Source organism: Perca flavescens, chromosome 16, assembly GCF_004354835.1.
Source record: "Perca flavescens isolate YP-PL-M2 chromosome 16, PFLA_1.0, whole genome shotgun sequence".
In the NCBI taxonomy this organism is placed as follows: domain Eukaryota; kingdom Metazoa; phylum Chordata; class Actinopteri; order Perciformes; family Percidae; genus Perca; species Perca flavescens.
The window spans coordinates 16,215,309-16,232,319 of record NC_041346.1 but is presented as its reverse complement, the minus strand read 5'-3'; the positions used below and the strand labels follow the sequence as shown (position 1 = coordinate 16,232,319).

The 17,011-nt window shown below is 39.0% G+C and overlaps 2 protein-coding genes and 1 long non-coding RNA gene across 4 annotated transcripts; 1 reads left to right on the top strand and 2 right to left on the bottom strand.

The window, feature by feature from the left end:
* Window positions 1-256: 256 nt before the first annotated feature.
* Window positions 257-6,320, bottom strand: ndufa8 (NADH:ubiquinone oxidoreductase subunit A8). Its single transcript, XM_028602092.1, has 4 exons — window positions 6,096-6,320; window positions 4,114-4,277; window positions 1,928-2,093; window positions 257-796 (listed from the first exon to the last, which is right to left on the bottom strand). Exons 1-4 carry the CDS (start codon window positions 6,144-6,146, stop codon window positions 659-661), a joined length of 519 nt encoding a protein of 172 aa, XP_028457893.1. The 5' UTR covers window positions 6,147-6,320; the 3' UTR covers window positions 257-658.
* An 18-nt stretch (window positions 6,321-6,338) lies between these two features.
* Window positions 6,339-16,771, top strand: morn5 (MORN repeat containing 5). 2 transcript variants are annotated; one of them, XM_028602090.1, is made up of 5 exons: window positions 6,339-6,674; window positions 6,841-6,988; window positions 8,900-9,011; window positions 9,560-9,691; window positions 12,006-13,301. In XM_028602090.1, exons 1-5 carry the CDS (start codon window positions 6,628-6,630, stop codon window positions 12,158-12,160), a joined length of 594 nt encoding a protein of 197 aa, XP_028457891.1. In that variant the 5' UTR covers window positions 6,339-6,627; the 3' UTR covers window positions 12,161-13,301. The 2 variants fall into 2 exon arrangements, with proteins under 2 accessions (XP_028457891.1, XP_028457892.1); XM_028602091.1 differs by lacking the exon at window positions 12,006-13,301 and adding an exon at window positions 16,595-16,771 and having other exon boundaries at window positions 6,340-6,674.
* LOC114571232 (uncharacterized) lies at window positions 13,227-16,103 on the bottom strand. Its single transcript, XR_003694628.1, has 2 exons — window positions 15,810-16,103; window positions 13,227-13,693 (listed from the first exon to the last, which is right to left on the bottom strand). It is a non-coding gene; the product is annotated as an uncharacterized LOC114571232 (long non-coding RNA).
* Window positions 16,772-17,011: the final 240 nt, after the last annotated feature.

Here is a 17,011-nt window from a genome sequence, read left to right as displayed (position 1 = left end):
CAGCTCTCTCTGGCTGCAGGTAATGACCCTGAACCTTGACCTCCAACCTCACCCTCCATCAGTCTGAAAATACACACTCTGACAAAACACAGATGTGCAAACGCGGTGGTGTTGCCTACAATTATTTTGCAGATACTGAAGGAACTGTGTCTGGCAACTTAAAGCCTATACGTAGCTTATCTTTCTAACGTTAGGAAATCCTTTTAATGTTTTAAGGCAACAGAGTCTTTAATAGATCAATAAAGACAATAAAATCCGGAATTATAATTTCTCTTTTTATTATTTGACAGCAACAATAACAGCACGTTGCATTTGTTCACTTATTACATTTACAGAAGTGGTCAGGAAAGCTGTATGATTCATGGACTTTGTTCACACAATCCATTTGTCCTGCCTTTATCAAAGTGTTTGACGAAGCTGGAGGTACAGCCGATGAAGAGACTATTAGGACATGAGCACTGTCCAAAACCAACCTGCAGACCTCACACGTTTAAACAAAAAAAAAAAAAAGGTGCAGACACCAGCATCCCTAATGCTGGTGTCTGCACCTGAGAGATTTAAACCTTTTGGAGTATAATTGATGTGTCAATGGTCACAAGTAGTCTAGATGTTTTTGGACAGGGCCCATGGCTTTGGATGGTGACCGACTGGAGCTGCCTCACCAGTTCCAGAAGAATAACCTGCTGCCATACTTGGAAGGCTCCAGTTTTCCCTCGATGGCTGGGTTGGGCTCAGGACGTGGTCTAGAATGGTAGGGGTTCTCGGGGAGGGCCCGTTGGGTCTCCACTTTGGTCACCTAGGAAAGAAAAGGATCATGCACCCCATGACTTGTCAGACATACAGAGTGAAAACATGTTGACATACAAGCGCCCTGCGAGGACGTTTTGGTGGAAATGCTCAGGTTTAGGGGTTCGATTCTTCGTGAAATTCTGATCAATACACCTGACTTGAAACACAAATTCCTTATACTGTATGTTAGGGAATTGTACATGTACAGTGTGCCAATATCCGACTGGACGGTAAAAATTACAATTACTTGAAGTCTGGTAAAACCTGAGACCAATATCCAATAGATGATCTAATCAATAAAAAATTTAAAAATAAAACATTTTAGTTTTTTCCTGCTGAGACCTTGTCTATTTCCTCCATTCTCTTCGACCTCTTCCCTTAAATCGTGATTTACATCCTCTCGGCTCTTCTTTATCCACCTCATCCATCATCCTCTCCCCTGCTTTTTCCACCTTTGCACTTTCTTTATGACTTCTGAGTCCGGTCTGTCTTTCCTTTACTCTCTTCCTTCGTTTTTGTCATGCTATTGTCTTCTCCAAGATTGGATATCTCCCAACCTGAATGGGTAACTCTTTCAATCTGCTTCCGAAATTAGTTTACTCCCATCCTCTCAAACACGTCTTTTCCATTTGTTCTATATAGCTGAGCAACTAGAGAAACTCAGCCAGCGAGTAAATAGTCAACCTGGACATTTTTCATACTGATCTCAAGTCAGATTTCTGTTCTTTTGTTTGCCTGCTCATGTGATTTGATTCCATGAACAACAGCTGTGCCTGGAAAAGTGCAAAATGGGCAAAGGTTAAATACAGCCATTCACAGATTCCCAGGTTTGTCCAAGTGTCTTTTTAAAGACTACAGAAATACATGTCCAAAAATCTATAGTCTGGATCAGTTGTTGGTCATGTTCTTTTGCTGCTACCTAATTAGTGCTCGAAGGGCGTTATGCAAGCCTCTAAAACTGGCAATTTTATGAAAAGAAAAACCTCGCGGCTCAAAACTGTAGCTGAATGAGACTGTGTGATTGAGACACTACGTAGATGCAATCAGAGCCTCTTGCACAGCACATCATTTGCCAGAATAGAGCCCATCAACCCAGCTGCTCACATTGTAAATGCAGTCAATTCTTCCCAAGTCTCACCTTGGACAGGTCTCCCAGCTCGGGTCTCTGCCACCCCAGCTTATCAAGGACGCAGCTGTCGAAGGCTTGTTGCTTCTGACGGCAGTGGCGCAGTTCCGACAAGTTGGAATAATCCAGACAGGTCCAGTACTCCGTGAAGGACTCGGCACAGTTTCCCTTGATTTGTCTACAAGAAAGAGTGCAAACGGAGACTTGAATCCGAATCAAATATGCAAGAATAAAAGGAAAACAGTCCAGAAAACTCAGTTACTATGCATGAGCTGGAACTCTTAACCCTTAAAACGTTTATTTATCAAAATGTTTAAAGAGATAATGTGACTCAGGAGATGGTACAAAAGTAACATTTAATACAAATTATATAAAGGGTTCCTATACCTTTTCCAAAGTCAAGCATTTTCAAGGTCCATTTTCAAGCTTTTGCAGCACCTTACAGATGTTGTAAATAGAACCCTGTATATGATAAGCGTTGAAAAAATTTCTAAATAATTCACAGTTCATCCTCCGTGCCTCAACTGCTCAGATCCAAAATTCACACTCCAACCACATCAAAAACTTTCATTAAATTGAGGTTTATGACTTCTCAAAATATTTTACAGGTTTCCATAACTAGAACTTTCTGAACTGGTGATGTGAATAAAGTGCTCCTAAAAAGGTGTCTGGCAGTTGCCAGAAGCACCAAAGAATCAAACCAGATTCTGGGTGCAATTACAGCTTTTGTCAAATCTTTCCTCATTAAAATAATTACAGGTATTGGTCTTTCACAGTAACTCTCAGTTTGTCACAGTGTCGGTTGTTTGTGTTTTTTGAGAACCAGAAGCAACGCACACGCACCCCCCAGACCACTTCCCCAAATAGCCCCCAATGACAGCGTTATAGACACAATAAACTCTGTACTTAGCTTATTGATTGATTCTTATTCAATAGCCCAAAATGCAGGAAAACCAATTATTAATAGATTCTTATGAAAACAACATAAGTTTTAAATAATAAATTAAAAAGCTTTTCAGGAATACTCACTCAACAAGATAGTGCAGATGATCAGCTGTTAGATCAGTACTATGACACAGAAGACTTAATAATACGTTTTGAGACATCTGGCATCATGCCAGAAAACTTGAAATTATTAAAGGTTTTACCAAAAACTGTTATGGGTATTTTTTACTTTTCTTAAAAGTCCAATTTTGTCATGGCATGAAGCATAAACTAACTCACCATAAAAAGTCATATGAAACCTTTAGTTCTACTAAAAGCCTAACCCACTGTGCAGGATGTTATTATTGTGTTTGTGTGTGTGAAAAAGGCCTTCGTCTTCATTTTACTTTATTTTGGAGCTTTCTTTTTGTGTTCATATTCACAAAAACATATAAATTGTCTGCAAATTAATCACTCATCTTCACTCCATTTTTCACAGAGAATTTCTTTAATAGCTTGCAAACAACCAGAAAACCATAAGACATCTCATTCAGCTATAAAATCTCACCACTTAAGGTTCATTGCACAGAAACAGTGCATAGGAATTCATGGAGGACTATTGTGTTATAAACATCTGTTCTTAGTTTGGGCCAGTTTGGACAAGAATTAACAAGTTATCTTAAACCCACACACTGTTTTCTCTCCTACCCTTACTTACATCACTAGCTTTAAATCGCAAACCATTCTACTTGGCCAGGGAAGAATCTCATCTTGCTGCCGCCAAAAGCCAATGGAATGAAAAATGTATTAGCAGGAAGAGTTACAGGACAGGAAACTGTAAAATTAACAACTGTAACCTCTGGAAGAACAACTGCCTGACTATTTGCAACTTCAGAGCACATTTTCTACCGACATGTCCATCACAAAAGGAAGAAATGCAAAATCTCTTGACCGCAAAACCTCTTTTGACAAAGGTTTCAAATGGTCTCTCAAACTCTGTACCCTTCAGCTGGCTCCAAAGTTCAGCCACATCTTCAATCACTCGCTGACCACACTGTGGAAGCCTTCATCTCCAAAACTGTATTAAATATGTCTAATCACTAGGGGTTTCTAATCTATCCACTGTTACCTACATATCTGATGAATTAACTCGTTTTTTTAACTGAGTGTGTAAATCTTCTTAAACGACTGTTTCAGACATTGTGTCTCTGTGTCCCAGGAGTATTTGTTGCCAGAAAGATAAAAAATAAAAATAAAACCTGGGTGTGCGTTACCTGAAGAAGTTGAGTGCACATTCGTTGACTTTCCTCCCTTCTTCTAGACACTTTCTGGGGTCCTTCTCCTCCCAGCGACAGAGCATGAACTCCTTGTTGGGTTTGTCACACTGGGAGCCATAATGGTGGGCGGCAGCCTTCAGCACGGCAGAGGACACATTGATCTGGACAAAATCAGGGACAGGCATATGGGAAACAATGAGACTGGGTAAAATAATTCATTGCCAAATAGTAGATGCACTAAGACATTTTTTTTAGATTTATTTAGTGTATCTTGACACTTGTTTATATTGGTAACCTCATAAAAGAGCTTAAAAGGATGTGTTTGATCGAATATTGCGGATCAATTTAATTTTCATTCAGTACAAGCATGATTTATGGTTGTGCGGAGGCTCTACGTAGGCTCAAATATATTTTATAATGCACCAGGTTAATGTTCACATTAGGAAGTGGCCCACAGAAAGGTTGTTTAAAGTACCTTTTACTTATACATCCATGGTAAAAAGACATATTAAATAAATTGATTTCATAATTTTCTTTGATATCAGTTCACTAAAACAAAGATCAATTTTAATTGGAGAATCAATTATTTTAATCAAGCCCTAGTGATTTAAGAGGTAGCTATGAGGTCTGAGGTATTTCTTAGGGGGTAACCTTTTATTTTTCATAGAGATGTACCGATTGATCGGCTGGTGACCGGAATTGGCCAATTTTCACGTGACCGGCCGGTCAGTCTGACGTATGCCGATTTTATGCCAGTCTAATGCACTCGGGCGCTGCATGATTAACATTGTGCAACATCAGCATCATGAACATGTTACCCTCGACAAAGATGTCTGAATACTCCTTTCAACACAGAAGTGATGGAAATGTTTTACAAATTTCATACTGTAATTTATTTAATTTTTTGTTGGATATTGAATGTGAAAAGAAGGAAATGGTTCTTCCATAACATTGCTCTTTAGAGGTGTGGAAATTTCCCACACCAGGAGTAATTTATATAAATGAAAAATGTTCTATGCAAAATGTAAAATGTTCTATTGAAGAAAAGATAGAAAATACATATTTGTGTGTGCTGTAAAGTGGTTAAAAAAAAATGAAATCGGAATCAGCTAAAATCGGTATCGGCAGGTCAAACTCAATGAAAAATCGGAAATTGGAATTGGCCTAGAAAATTGTAATCTGTGCATCTCTAATTTTTCAGAAGTGATGGAAATGTTTTACAAATTTCATACTGTAATTTAAGCCAATCACAATCTCATGCACAATAATCAATATTGAGAATGAGTGAATACAAAAAAAGCAGATTACACCTAATCGAACTTTCTTTATAAGAAAATCAAAACAATGTATGAGGTCCTTGCCATTACAACAACCAGTTATACTTCAAATACAAAAATAGCACAGTAGCATGAAGTTGCTAATAGGGAAGTAAAGGTTTGCATTGCAGTGTAATTCTAAAACAATTCATCACTACAGAATTTTCAAGAAACTTTTACATGCACATATTTTATGCTTGATATATTAACCCATATTAGTGTTGGAACACAAGCTGCTGCCAGCTAACAACTGTCTTCCAAGGACAAGTTCAATGTGGCAAATAACATTGCTGCTGACATAAACCGGCCAAAGGTTTGTTTAGGGACAGCCATTGTAAAGTTACTGTTTGTATGTCTGCTATTTAATGCTGCCAAGGTGTATATGTATATATATATATATATATCATAGAGATGCCGGGAAATTCACCAGCTTCAGTTAAATTTATAATTATTTGCTAGTGGATGTATTACTTTATCAATCCAGGTTATCTAACGAAGTTTCCGCAACGTGAAGGCAGGTAACACCAGCGGCAAAAGTTAGAAACTACTGAGCATATCTTGAAATATACAGCAGCTATCGTTAGCTAGTAACGTTAGCTTGTTAGCTAGCATGTTCTGTCTTACTATGATTTCCATTCAAGCTAAACAATAAACACTGCTTACCTCATCCACGTTCAGCTCCTGCAGCGAGGGAGCATCCAGTTTTGTGGGCATGGCTGTGTGACTGTACAATAAAACTAACTCAGAAAATCAAATACCACTGCTGAAAAAACATTCAAGGTCCTCGTCTGGCTCCAGGACGAGCGACGAGGCCGCAGAGAAGGTCAGTTTACTGCGCCTGCTGCTGTCAGCTGGGAAGCGCGTTCTGATGACGCAACAGAGCGCGACCAATCCCATAGCCCCTGGCGCATGCGCACTTAAGGAGCTGTAAAAAGAGCAGAATAATAAGCAATACGTTGGATACATTTGTTATTTGTTTTGTCAAGTTTCATTTCGAAATTGTTGAAATGATAAAACTGTGACATACAATCAAACAATCGCTTTTCATGTTGAACAGTTTAAGTTGTAGTCCGGCTCTGCTCTCTGTTGCCATGGTAACGGTACACTTGGCCGTTGTGCAGTCGATAAATCGAAATGGTTTGTGTGCTTGTTAGTTTATTTTGAGAAGACAGGGTGCTAGAAAGTCAATGTAGTAATGGAGCTCATCGGAAGCAGTTACAAAGGAGATACAAAAAATGGCAGGTAAATGTCTGTTTCGTTACGCTAAAGACAGCAGGATATACAACACACACACACACACACACACATATATATATGTTACACACCGTTATTGATTCAGGTTTGCTGTGCTAACGTTATGAAGAGTAAAAGTTGTCAAAGCACTGTGACCATCTCTTTTCTACCTCAGGATGGATGGAAAAGGAGAGTACACCTTTCCCACAGAGACAAAGTATGAGGGAGAGATGAAAGATGGCATGTTCCATGGCAAAGGAGTGCTACACTTTCCAAATGGAAGTAAATATGAGGCCACCTGGGAAAACGGCATAGCTAAACAGGTGAGGAGTAGTAGTGTGTGTGTGTGTGTGTGTGTGTGTGTGTGTGTGTGTGTGTGTGTGTGTGTGTGTGTGTGTGTGTCTGTCTGCATGCATGTCAGAATATATGCACATGCATGTGTGTTTCACATTGGTTATAGCTGATATTACATCTGGTCCCTTTTAGCAATCACTCACCATTATTGTCATAGTTATTAGGTTTCTCTCCTTTTTTTCCTGCACAAAGCTACAGTCTCTCCTGCTCTAATTCATTCTTTCATGGGCTTTTGCCACAACAGCGATCACTCCAATTATTATCATTATTTCAGTTGTGGTTCATTTGAAATGGTAGCAGCTCTAAACCATGACTAATCATGGCACAGACTACCCTGCACCTGCATCCATGCCAGCCCAAGAAAACCTACTTCCATTCAAAATAGACCTAAACCATCCAATAAACTCTGGAAATTATATCTGGTACTCTGAAACTTGCACATCTCACTTCAAACTCTGCCTGGGGGTTGAGTATCTTGCATTATTCTTTTTCCTATTTTAGTGAACAAATTAAACAAGCATTTTAAAGGATCGTTAGCCTATCCTAAAAGGTTGATATCCACTGCGCAAAATATGTGTATAAGAAACTCTGAAATTCAAGAATAAATGTTTTATTAGAAATCTTGTGGTTGAGGTGTAAATGTCACTGCAATTGTTTTATCTTATTCAAAAATCTTTATCAAAAAGTGCTTTGAAATAAAAGAGCCAAAAACAACCAACATAAGATTAACAGCAACCTCTAGTTATGTATTATGCAAGTAAATAGAACTTTTTTTTACTGCAGACACGGCATAACAGCAAAAGCACAGGTGTGATTAATAACATTAAACAAGGCTGTATTCCACAGGTGTTCCAGGACCAAGGTACTGTGCTTGTTGGCTCACTGATGTGGTTTAATGGGACACTTATGTGAAGCTGAAGCATCTTTAATGTTATAACTTAAACAGTGCTTCTCCTGCATGACTTGTATCAACTTGTAGTACAAATTTACCCATTAAACATTAGTCTCTCTTCTCTTTTTGAATTTGTATTTGATCCCCCACCAAATAAGCACTCAAACAAATAAATAACAAATAAAATGAGAATTAATGCCATTTACATGATTGCAAATTATATTGTTGACATTGACATTTTGCCAGATTACTGAACAATGTATGCTTATTTTTCATTCCCAATAACAGTTGTATCATCCCTCAGAAAAACCTACACACGCACGCACACACACACACACACACACACACACACACACACACACACACACACACACACACACACAAAACACAAAGTGTGTCAGTTCACCCAAAAGACATATTTTTCCACTTTCCCCTGGTGTATATATCTATGCAGACAGTTTTGGTTTTATCTGCTGAGGTTTTGAGATTTCCATCTTTAAGATTTCGGCCTTAACTCTAAAACAATAGAGGAGAATTTAAATTGTTTTTTTTGTGCTTAAAGCACTGAAAAGTGACATTTGAAAACCTCAACAGCAACTTATCTTTCCAGAAACCATGTCTGGGGTATGTAGGATAACCAAGAGACCTTGCTTTCAACAGTTTTTACTTTCTGCCAAGAATAGCCCCAAGGAAAACTGCCAACAGTGAGGTCTGTGGATTATCTTTAGCATTATCGTAGCATTGCTCTTGAGTTTTTCAAATGTATTTTTTTCACTGCTTTAAGGAGCACAAATGAAACTCAATTGTACTGTGGTGGTGGAAGATGTAAATATCACAAAATGTTGGCACATAAAATTGTCTCCATGGCCAGACACCACTAGAGGTAAGTGGAAAATGATGTTTTGTTTTGTGGGTTTTTGTTGGGTTTTTTTTGGTAAAAAAGAAAAAGCAGAATAACAATGATTTCAACATTGTGCTTCTTCACAAGGGGTCATTTACCTTTGCTGATGGTCTGCAGTACCAGGAGAAGGACTGGGACTACTGTGATGGTTACGACAGGCGCTTTTACAGTGAGAGGTGCAATGGACTCAGACCTGCAGGTTGGAATTCATTTATTTGCTCATTCGGTCAGATGGCAATGTTTCTTCTCTATCCCACTCTCAGACAAACATGTGCATGGGAAGAAAAGGAGTAACACCCAAAGCAATAACTTTCTTATAAATAAATATAAATAAAAAGCTGCTTAGTATGGTCAGAGATTCACTTCTCTGTATTGTTGTACTGAATGTGTGTCACAAAGCAGGATAACTGAGCTGGTTTGATATCTTTTTGAGCTAAACCTGGACATCCCTTTTTATTTCAGTCCATGTTCCAGATTTTAGAAGATAACTATATAATGTAGTTACAGTTAGTAGTAATTATTACTGCTTTTTGAGTTAAGGTCCATGTCCATCAATGGCCTGACAAATAAATAGACTTTAGATTCACTTTACACGTACATGATCAATCCACATGGCACTCATTAAAGCCATTAGAAAGGGCTGAGATTTGAACACAAAATCATAATAATAAGGAATTGTGTTAGTAGTTGTACACAGTACACCGTAAGATCACTGTTCAATACAAAACAACTGTTTCCTTCATACAGGAGAATCTCAGCTAACTGATCTGCATCCGCCACGTCTCATTCCTGATGGATGCTACGATTGTGGAGATGGTTTCTATGACCCCAATACCAGAGTCGTCACTTCCCACACTGGCAGATTCCTCAGGAATGCAGGTGAGACACAAAATATCTTGTTATTTTCACTGTAGTAGCCCTGGCCTGTGACACCAAAGATGACTGGCTAGTAGGAGGTGTGTCTCTATCAGAATCAAAATCGTACCTTCTTCTCTCACTGCTTACTTTGCTCTAGTTTGTGCACATTTTTGTTTCCTCTAATTTTAGGCCAAATTGGCTCCATCTGAGTGTTGAGTAATATCCAGGCATCTTACCCTGCTGTGCCAAAGAAAATGAGAAAGATGAAAGTCAAGAGCAAACACAAATTTCCATTTCAAATTAATTATGTCCACTAAAGCACCTTGTCAGTGATAGATTGCTGTATGTTAAATGTATATAGTAACTTAATAAAGCAGCACCACGTAAAAATTCCAGTAATCATGTAGCTATTGATTAAACCTGTTTCCAGAGCATGTGTGCTGTAGTATCCACCTATGGCCAAGCTAATGGAGTGCTTTGCCAGAGCTCTCTTAAAGAGGCAAATATATAAAGATGAAACAGGCAAATCCTGTTTCAATTATTAAAAGGAACAAATGCCAATTTAGGCCTATACATCAGTAAAATCCAAGAGTTCAAAGCCAAATTAGTACTGAGCGAGCTATTGTTTCTGTCTTGTTGTACAAGATAAAAGCTCTGTGTAAGAAAACTCTACTTTTTTAAGAACAGGCCACAGAAAAGGCCTTTCTGATTATTTTTTTTACGCAGTTATCTGCATCTCTGATAGCATATAGTGTGGGATTTGATAGCAATGAATTTATGGAGTGATGTTAAATAGATTATCCCTGGATTCTCTGATGGAAGATTATTGCTACAAGTCATCTGATAAGCATGCTTCTATAGGCTATTGCAGTCATTTCAAAACAGTTTCTTTCCTTTTTTTTTATTTGTCAAAAGTGGAAAATTCAAGACACATTTTTCCACTGAACGGGTGCCCAGTTTTGGAACTCCTGGCTTGAAATGAATGCAGTCTGTCAGGTGTCCAGATAGGAATTCCCAAATTCTGACATCCTCTGCTCGTCATGTCTCCTGTGATTTTACACAACATTGTGACAATTACATTGTGAATTAGGCAGCGTGTTGTGAATGGAGTTTGTAAATGCATAGCTTTTGGCTCCCTAGGGTTAAGTCCAGTTGGATTGCTGTGCAGCAAAGGTATTTGATAGGACCATTTTTTATTTGACACATGCTATACAATACCTTAACACAGCTTTTATCACAGTACATGCATGGGGATGTTTTACAAGCTTGCAGGACTATTGTAAATGAATTTCAGAAATGCAGGAAGTATTCAAATCAGACAATATTTTGGTATTCTTCCATCTTCAGAAATCAGACACACTGCAGCATCAATGTCTGGATCCTCATCCAATGATTTTGACTTTAACATTACAAATGCAGACATGTGTCAAGATATGATTCATGGCAGAATTTAAGGTATGACTCACAAGCTCCTCTAAGGTAAAAAACTAAACTTAGCACAAAAAGTAAGGAAATTTGTGTTTGGTAAATTATTTCTCTGTGGTAACAATGCTTTTTGGCAATACATTTTATACTGTTGGAAAGCCTGTTTAGTTCCCTTTCAAATGGTGCCCCATTTGTAAGGAACATACATTTGTGGGATGAGCAGCAGCGCTGAGTATGTGGGTTGCGCCCATGAAAAATTTGCCAAATCTTCTCTGCCAATGCCAAACAGCTTATTCTGCCATTGACTCGTTTGGAGATTGCCTCCAGTGATGACAAGCCTCGTTTTTCCAGTGAGGGAGACGCCGCCCCACACCATCACACTGCCTCCACCAAAAGGTGTTAATCTATTGGTGCAGCAATCAGCATAGCGTTCTCCGCGTCTTCTCCACAGTTTGACCCTATGATCCACCTGCCGTAGGCAGAATCTGGACTCATCACTGAACATAACGTTCCTCCACATGTTCAGGTTCCAGTGCACGTGTTTGGCATTGGCAGAGAAGATTTGGCAAATTTTTCATGGCCGCAACCCACATACTCAGCACTGCTACTCATCCCACAAATGCATGTTCTTTACAAATGGGGCACCATACTAAACTAAACTTTCCAATGGTATAAGATTTATTGCCAAAAAGCATTGTTACCACAGAGAAATAATCTACCAAACACAAATGTCCTTACTTTTTGTGCTAAGTTTATTTCTGGGCAGTATATTTGTATTAAGATGAGCTACTTGCAATAAGTGGCTTGTGCAATATATCACAAACGCTACCTATATGTGCTTTCCCTCTTATCTTGGTATACAGTTTTTGAGAAGAATGCTCCTTTATCCTGTATGGATTTATTTTTCAAGGCACATTTGTCAGAGTGGGTGTGAAGACAGAATTTATTGCCTCATGGCTTCCGTCCAGGATGAGGACTGCGAGGATGATGGGACACAGGGCAGACCCACCCTCCCAGAGGGGACGCTTGCTACAGAGAGGAAAGAGGAAGGTGCTCCCCATGTAGCCACTACAGCTGGTGGATGTAGGACAAGGAAGAACTGAGCCTGTGAAGACAAAGCCTCACATCTAGAAAAGTTGTAAAAATGATTCGTATGGAACTGGTTTGAACTGCAGACGATTCAAGTTTTACCCCCTGAACTGAACGTCGTTGCTAGGAAATATCAGGCTAAACTTACTCACTGGCCAAAACTGACCTATACTGGGAAGCCCTGCTCTCCTTAGTTACTGTTGCTAACTTGGACAAATATTCCTTCCTGGCATTGTGCCAGGTAGCAAAACAATAGGATCTGGTGCTAATATCCCCCAAGAGGTTAAATATTATTTTTGGAGTTGAACCGCTTTCTTGTCATCAAGAAGCTGCTGATATGCCTGCATGCACGTATGGAGGGATGTCAATAATAATGGTACGGCGTGTAAAAATGTAGGATAGTGGAAATGGAGGGTGGTGATAGTAAGTGTGTCAGATGGAATTATTAAGTGGGAACCTCCTATCACAGTTGTGTCCAGACTGAGGGTTAAATGCAAGATGCAACATCTCTGAAACAAATACTATACTGATCCTGGTACAGTTACTTCAAAAGGCCCATTAATTGGTTGGTGGTTTCCACATGTCAAAGTACAGTATTCTCAAGCAAGACACTGAAACCCAAAGTGCTCCCCAAATACAAGTCAGTTTGGATAAAATTGTTGAATGAATGTAACACAAACAATACTAACAATAAATGGGATGGTTTACCTTCTTTATGGCCTGCTCAGCACATAAGAAACCAATGTACACTAGACTGAGACCGATTCTAACTAAAACACATTACTTTACTCATTGGTTTTTGGCGAGGACCAGGAAATATTTACATGGATTAGAGGAGTCATCACTGGGTGTTAACCAAAATTACTCTCAGAGAAAATGGTATATGATAACAAGAGCCCTCCTTTACTGACACACGTGAGATATTGGACGTTGCTTCCTACTGTATCTTCTTGTTTGGGAGAAAATTATCTTGAAAAACTATTTCTTTTATAAATAGTCTGTTAAATTTGTTTTCTGATTCAATTTAAGGAAAGAAATGTCATTCACTCACAGAATCTTGCTTTATTTTAGATCTACAATTCCAAGTTTCATTTGGGTTTACAACTTTTAAGAGGCACACCATCATCCAAACCAATCAGCGAAATATTAGTTTGGATGATGGTCTTAGAGATTTTTAGTAGTTTTTATAAACAATCTATAAGAAAGTAGTCAGACAGGTAATTTGGATTCAAAGTCACCTCCTGCAATACACAGAAGACAGAAAGAAAGGAAGGTCTGAGTGTGTGTGTGTGTGTGTGTGTGTGTGTGTGTGTTTGGGTCAGTGATGAGTGATTGCAGATGGTGAAAGATGAACATTCGGGGATCACAGACTTTGTTTCTGGCTGATGTTCTTCACAACCTTCTTCATGAGTGTCCAATTTAATACCACAGCAGTTGGTCATTCGGTATTACACTGCAGTTTTTCATCTCTTCAACTCATCTCTCACTCGGGTGGGTAAACTAGGGAATCTGAAAAGAAGAATAACATGTCAGTGCACACTACTGGTTAAGTAGCATATTAGTTGGCATAGTGGATGAGCTGGCAGACTAATCCGTACTTCCATACATTTCTAAACACAAAACACTGCTTGTTAAGTAAGAAATAAGAGTCAACGATTGGAATTTGAATTATGATTTGATTTCAATTTTTTATTAAGATTATTACAACAAACATGTTGTTCCACTCACTATGTCATTGTTAACCAGCCCATCTTAAATAAAGCCAACAGAGACTACAACACAATGAAACGATTACTGTAAACCTGAAACACAAATCACATAATCAACAAACAACTCCAAAAGGCTATTTTTATTTGCTTTCAAACTTCCAGACACATAATTGAACTTAATTTGTCATTGCTGATGAAGATTGTTACTTAAGTTTGACGGTATAAAATAAAAAAAATTGCATTACTAAAGAAGAATGAGGGGAAAGATACATAGACCACATCTGAACAATCAAATCTCCACCACTGACTGATTAAGCGTTACTGTTATTACAAACACACACACACACACACACACACACACACACACACACACACACACACACACACACACACACACACACACACACACACACACACACACACACACACACACAGTCAGTTGTGTATATTCTCTCTTGGCAACAGGCAGCAACAGTCGGCAGCGGTGCAGGAGGCTGCAGCAGCTCCAGCAGGGGCCATGTGTTGCCATATTGTTTGTAGCACTTTCCTGTTTCTGGAATAACCGCTTCCCTTTGAAACTCCGCACAGAAAAGAGTTCCACACTGAAAACATTCCACTGCCAAGGAAAACACCTCTGGTGACCAAACCACAGCCCCTCCCTTTGTCCCCGTCCAGCCGAGGTGTTTCACAGACAGATAAAATCAGCCGAGGCCCTGGGGAGTGGAACATATCCATATCCTTTCCTGAAACTCTCATTTTTCATACATCTTCAAGACAAATAATTCACCATAAAACAGGATTTGCATGTTAATCCTGTGCGCTGTGACAGATGGATGAATAACTTTAAAGATCAGTATCTCTCTTTCAAAGCTAGAAACCGGAAAGCCGCCGCTGTTTTCTGTGATGTCATTAAGACACAAAAGCAAAGGCTGCTCCGCTTGCAGTGAATTGGAGACAGATGACTTATACGTGTGCATTCAAATGTTTATTTGAGCTTTCACATTTAGGTAAGTTTGATTGCACTGTGGTGCCTCCACTTGGAAACCACAAAATGCGCTTACATTAGCACATATGACCCTGAATAAGTCCACTAAATTGAGGTCCTCGCCTTGGTTGGTGGACCAGGTTCAGATTTGGACATAGGTCTCCTGTTTCTGTGAATACTGTACTAATACTAAGTCCAGAATGTGATCATCTCTTATGCAAATCACTATGGTACGTGTGTGTGTGTGTGTGTGTGTGTGTGTGTGTGTGTGTGTGTGTTAATTCACACCCATTGGGCTGGAAGGAAACACTTTTCCCTTCGAGTGTATTTTAAGGATTAAGATAAACAGACTTTAACAAGGTGCCATTATCGCTTCCACACACACTCTCTCCTGTGTACATTGCAAAAAGGTCATCCATGCAGGTTATTACAGTCAAGATGGATCAACCAGATATCTAATAAACAAGTGTGTTTAGTGTGCTGCATTTCACTAAAGGTGCAAAATGGAGCCTGGAATTTTTCCTACAAATTTGATGTATCATTTACTTCAGAGAACCATAGTATGATTTGATGTATTTATTTCTGTTTTTATCAGTCTACCTGCAATATCCCAATTCACAGAACTGATGAAGAGTCATTAGATAGGTCTATAAGTTAAATGTATTGACTTATAAAAACTGGTAAATCACAAAAATGTCCTGCTGTCCTTAGATTGCAGGAAATTACCTAAATATACCAGCCACCTGTGCCCTCAAATAACCCAAGGTACCAATTACATATGACTTAAATCCTGAGATAAACGCTGCTATACAATCTCAAGAGGGCAGAATTACAGCAAATATGAAAATGTCCCAATCTAATTATCATTAAGGCAGGTTGTGGTTAATTGAGGTCAGTCTAAACGTAACGACGTATAGGCTTCAATAATTACCTTCTCCGTTAACAAATGCGTCACAAAGACAGTTGGCGGGGCAGCTGTCCGCGTGTCCGATATGCCTGTATACGTTCATTTGAGCTCCCGATCAGAACAGGTAGAAAGGAGAGAGACACACAGAGAAAGAGAGGAGCGGGCTGTTGTCTACGTGAAGTGGCTGTTAGTGTTGACGCCTGGCAATTACACACAATCAGTCCGAGAGCTGCAGACCTGCTCCCCTGTACAATGGAGCCCCGCGCGCAGTGGAACCTGGGGGTGAGGCCCGCGTGCTGCTCAAGTGCGTGCAGCTGCGAGCGCTCTAGAGAAAGCTCACTTCCCCTGCAATTAGCTACTCATTTCAGTTTTAACAATGCAAAACTGGTTTATTATCAGCTCCTTTGGCAGTCGTTTCGGTTTAAAAAAAAATATATATATAAAAATCGGTGTCTATTTTTTGTGGGGGTTATTATTTATTGGTGTCTGAAGTGGCTCTGAGAAGTTATTTTCTCCTAATTGTCAGGCTTATCTTGATTTGACAAATTTACCCGAGACTTGAATGGCACTTCACTGTTGCAGCCTCACACAGAAAATGGCCTGTGGTTTAATTATGCAGGCTACTGGTTATTAGAGTTTCGATTTAAACGCTTTACCTTTACACTTCAATCTTTGTTTGTAATTTTTTTCCCCTCATTTAATCATAGGTCAAACGTTTAAAAAAAAATCAATTTACTTTTACTGCATACTTTGTTTCCAATACTATTAACACATATTCTCAATCATTTCAAATTCAATCTTTCCAACAGATGACTCGGAACACGAGTGGATTGTGCGGACTTGTCGGAAAGCTTGGGATGAGGTTGCTGGCGTTGATGCTGAAAAGTCTGTTGCAACAATTCCTGAAGAGACCAGCAATATCAACTGAAATTAATTGTACTTTATTTGTATGTATAGCCTATTAAAACTACAGGAGATGGCTTTATTTTTTTGTCTTGTGGGCTATTATATGTCTGACAAATACTGAAAGAAAAAACATGTTTCATATTACTATATTGACCTATTTCAGTCCTTGTATACATTGTCGGAGTTATAATAAATATAATGGCGCTATGACATTCATAGTCTGTGTCAGTAAGGAAGATATTAGGCTTCATGTCGCAGGTCATCAATGAAAAGTGTAATAGACTAAATCTGTAAATGTATAATATTAACAGAATATGACC

What these genes read in the sequence shown, in the direction of transcription:
- ndufa8 (XM_028602092.1), bottom strand. Translation starts at nt 6,146, where the DNA reads ATGCCCACAAAACTGGATGCTCCCTCGCTGCAGGAGCTGAACGTGGAT. An exon ending in AGGAGCTGAACGTGGATGAG is followed by an intron (nt 4,278 to 6,095) that starts GTAAGCAGTGTT and finishes GATTTTGTCCAG; the next exon opens with ATCAATGTGTCCTCTGCCGT. An exon ending in AGCTGGGAGACCTGTCCAAG is followed by an intron (nt 797 to 1,927) that starts GTGAGACTTGGG and finishes TTTCTTTCCTAG; the next exon opens with GTGACCAAAGTGGAGACCCA.
- morn5 (XM_028602090.1), top strand. Translation starts at nt 6,628, where the DNA reads ATGGAGCTCATCGGAAGCAGTTACAAAGGAGATACAAAAAATGGCAG. An exon ending in AAAACGGCATAGCTAAACAG is followed by an intron (nt 6,989 to 8,899) that starts GTGAGGAGTAGT and finishes CTTCTTCACAAG; the next exon opens with GGGTCATTTACCTTTGCTGA. An exon ending in CAGATTCCTCAGGAATGCAG is followed by an intron (nt 9,692 to 12,005) that starts GTGAGACACAAA and finishes TTATTTTTCAAG; the next exon opens with GCACATTTGTCAGAGTGGGT.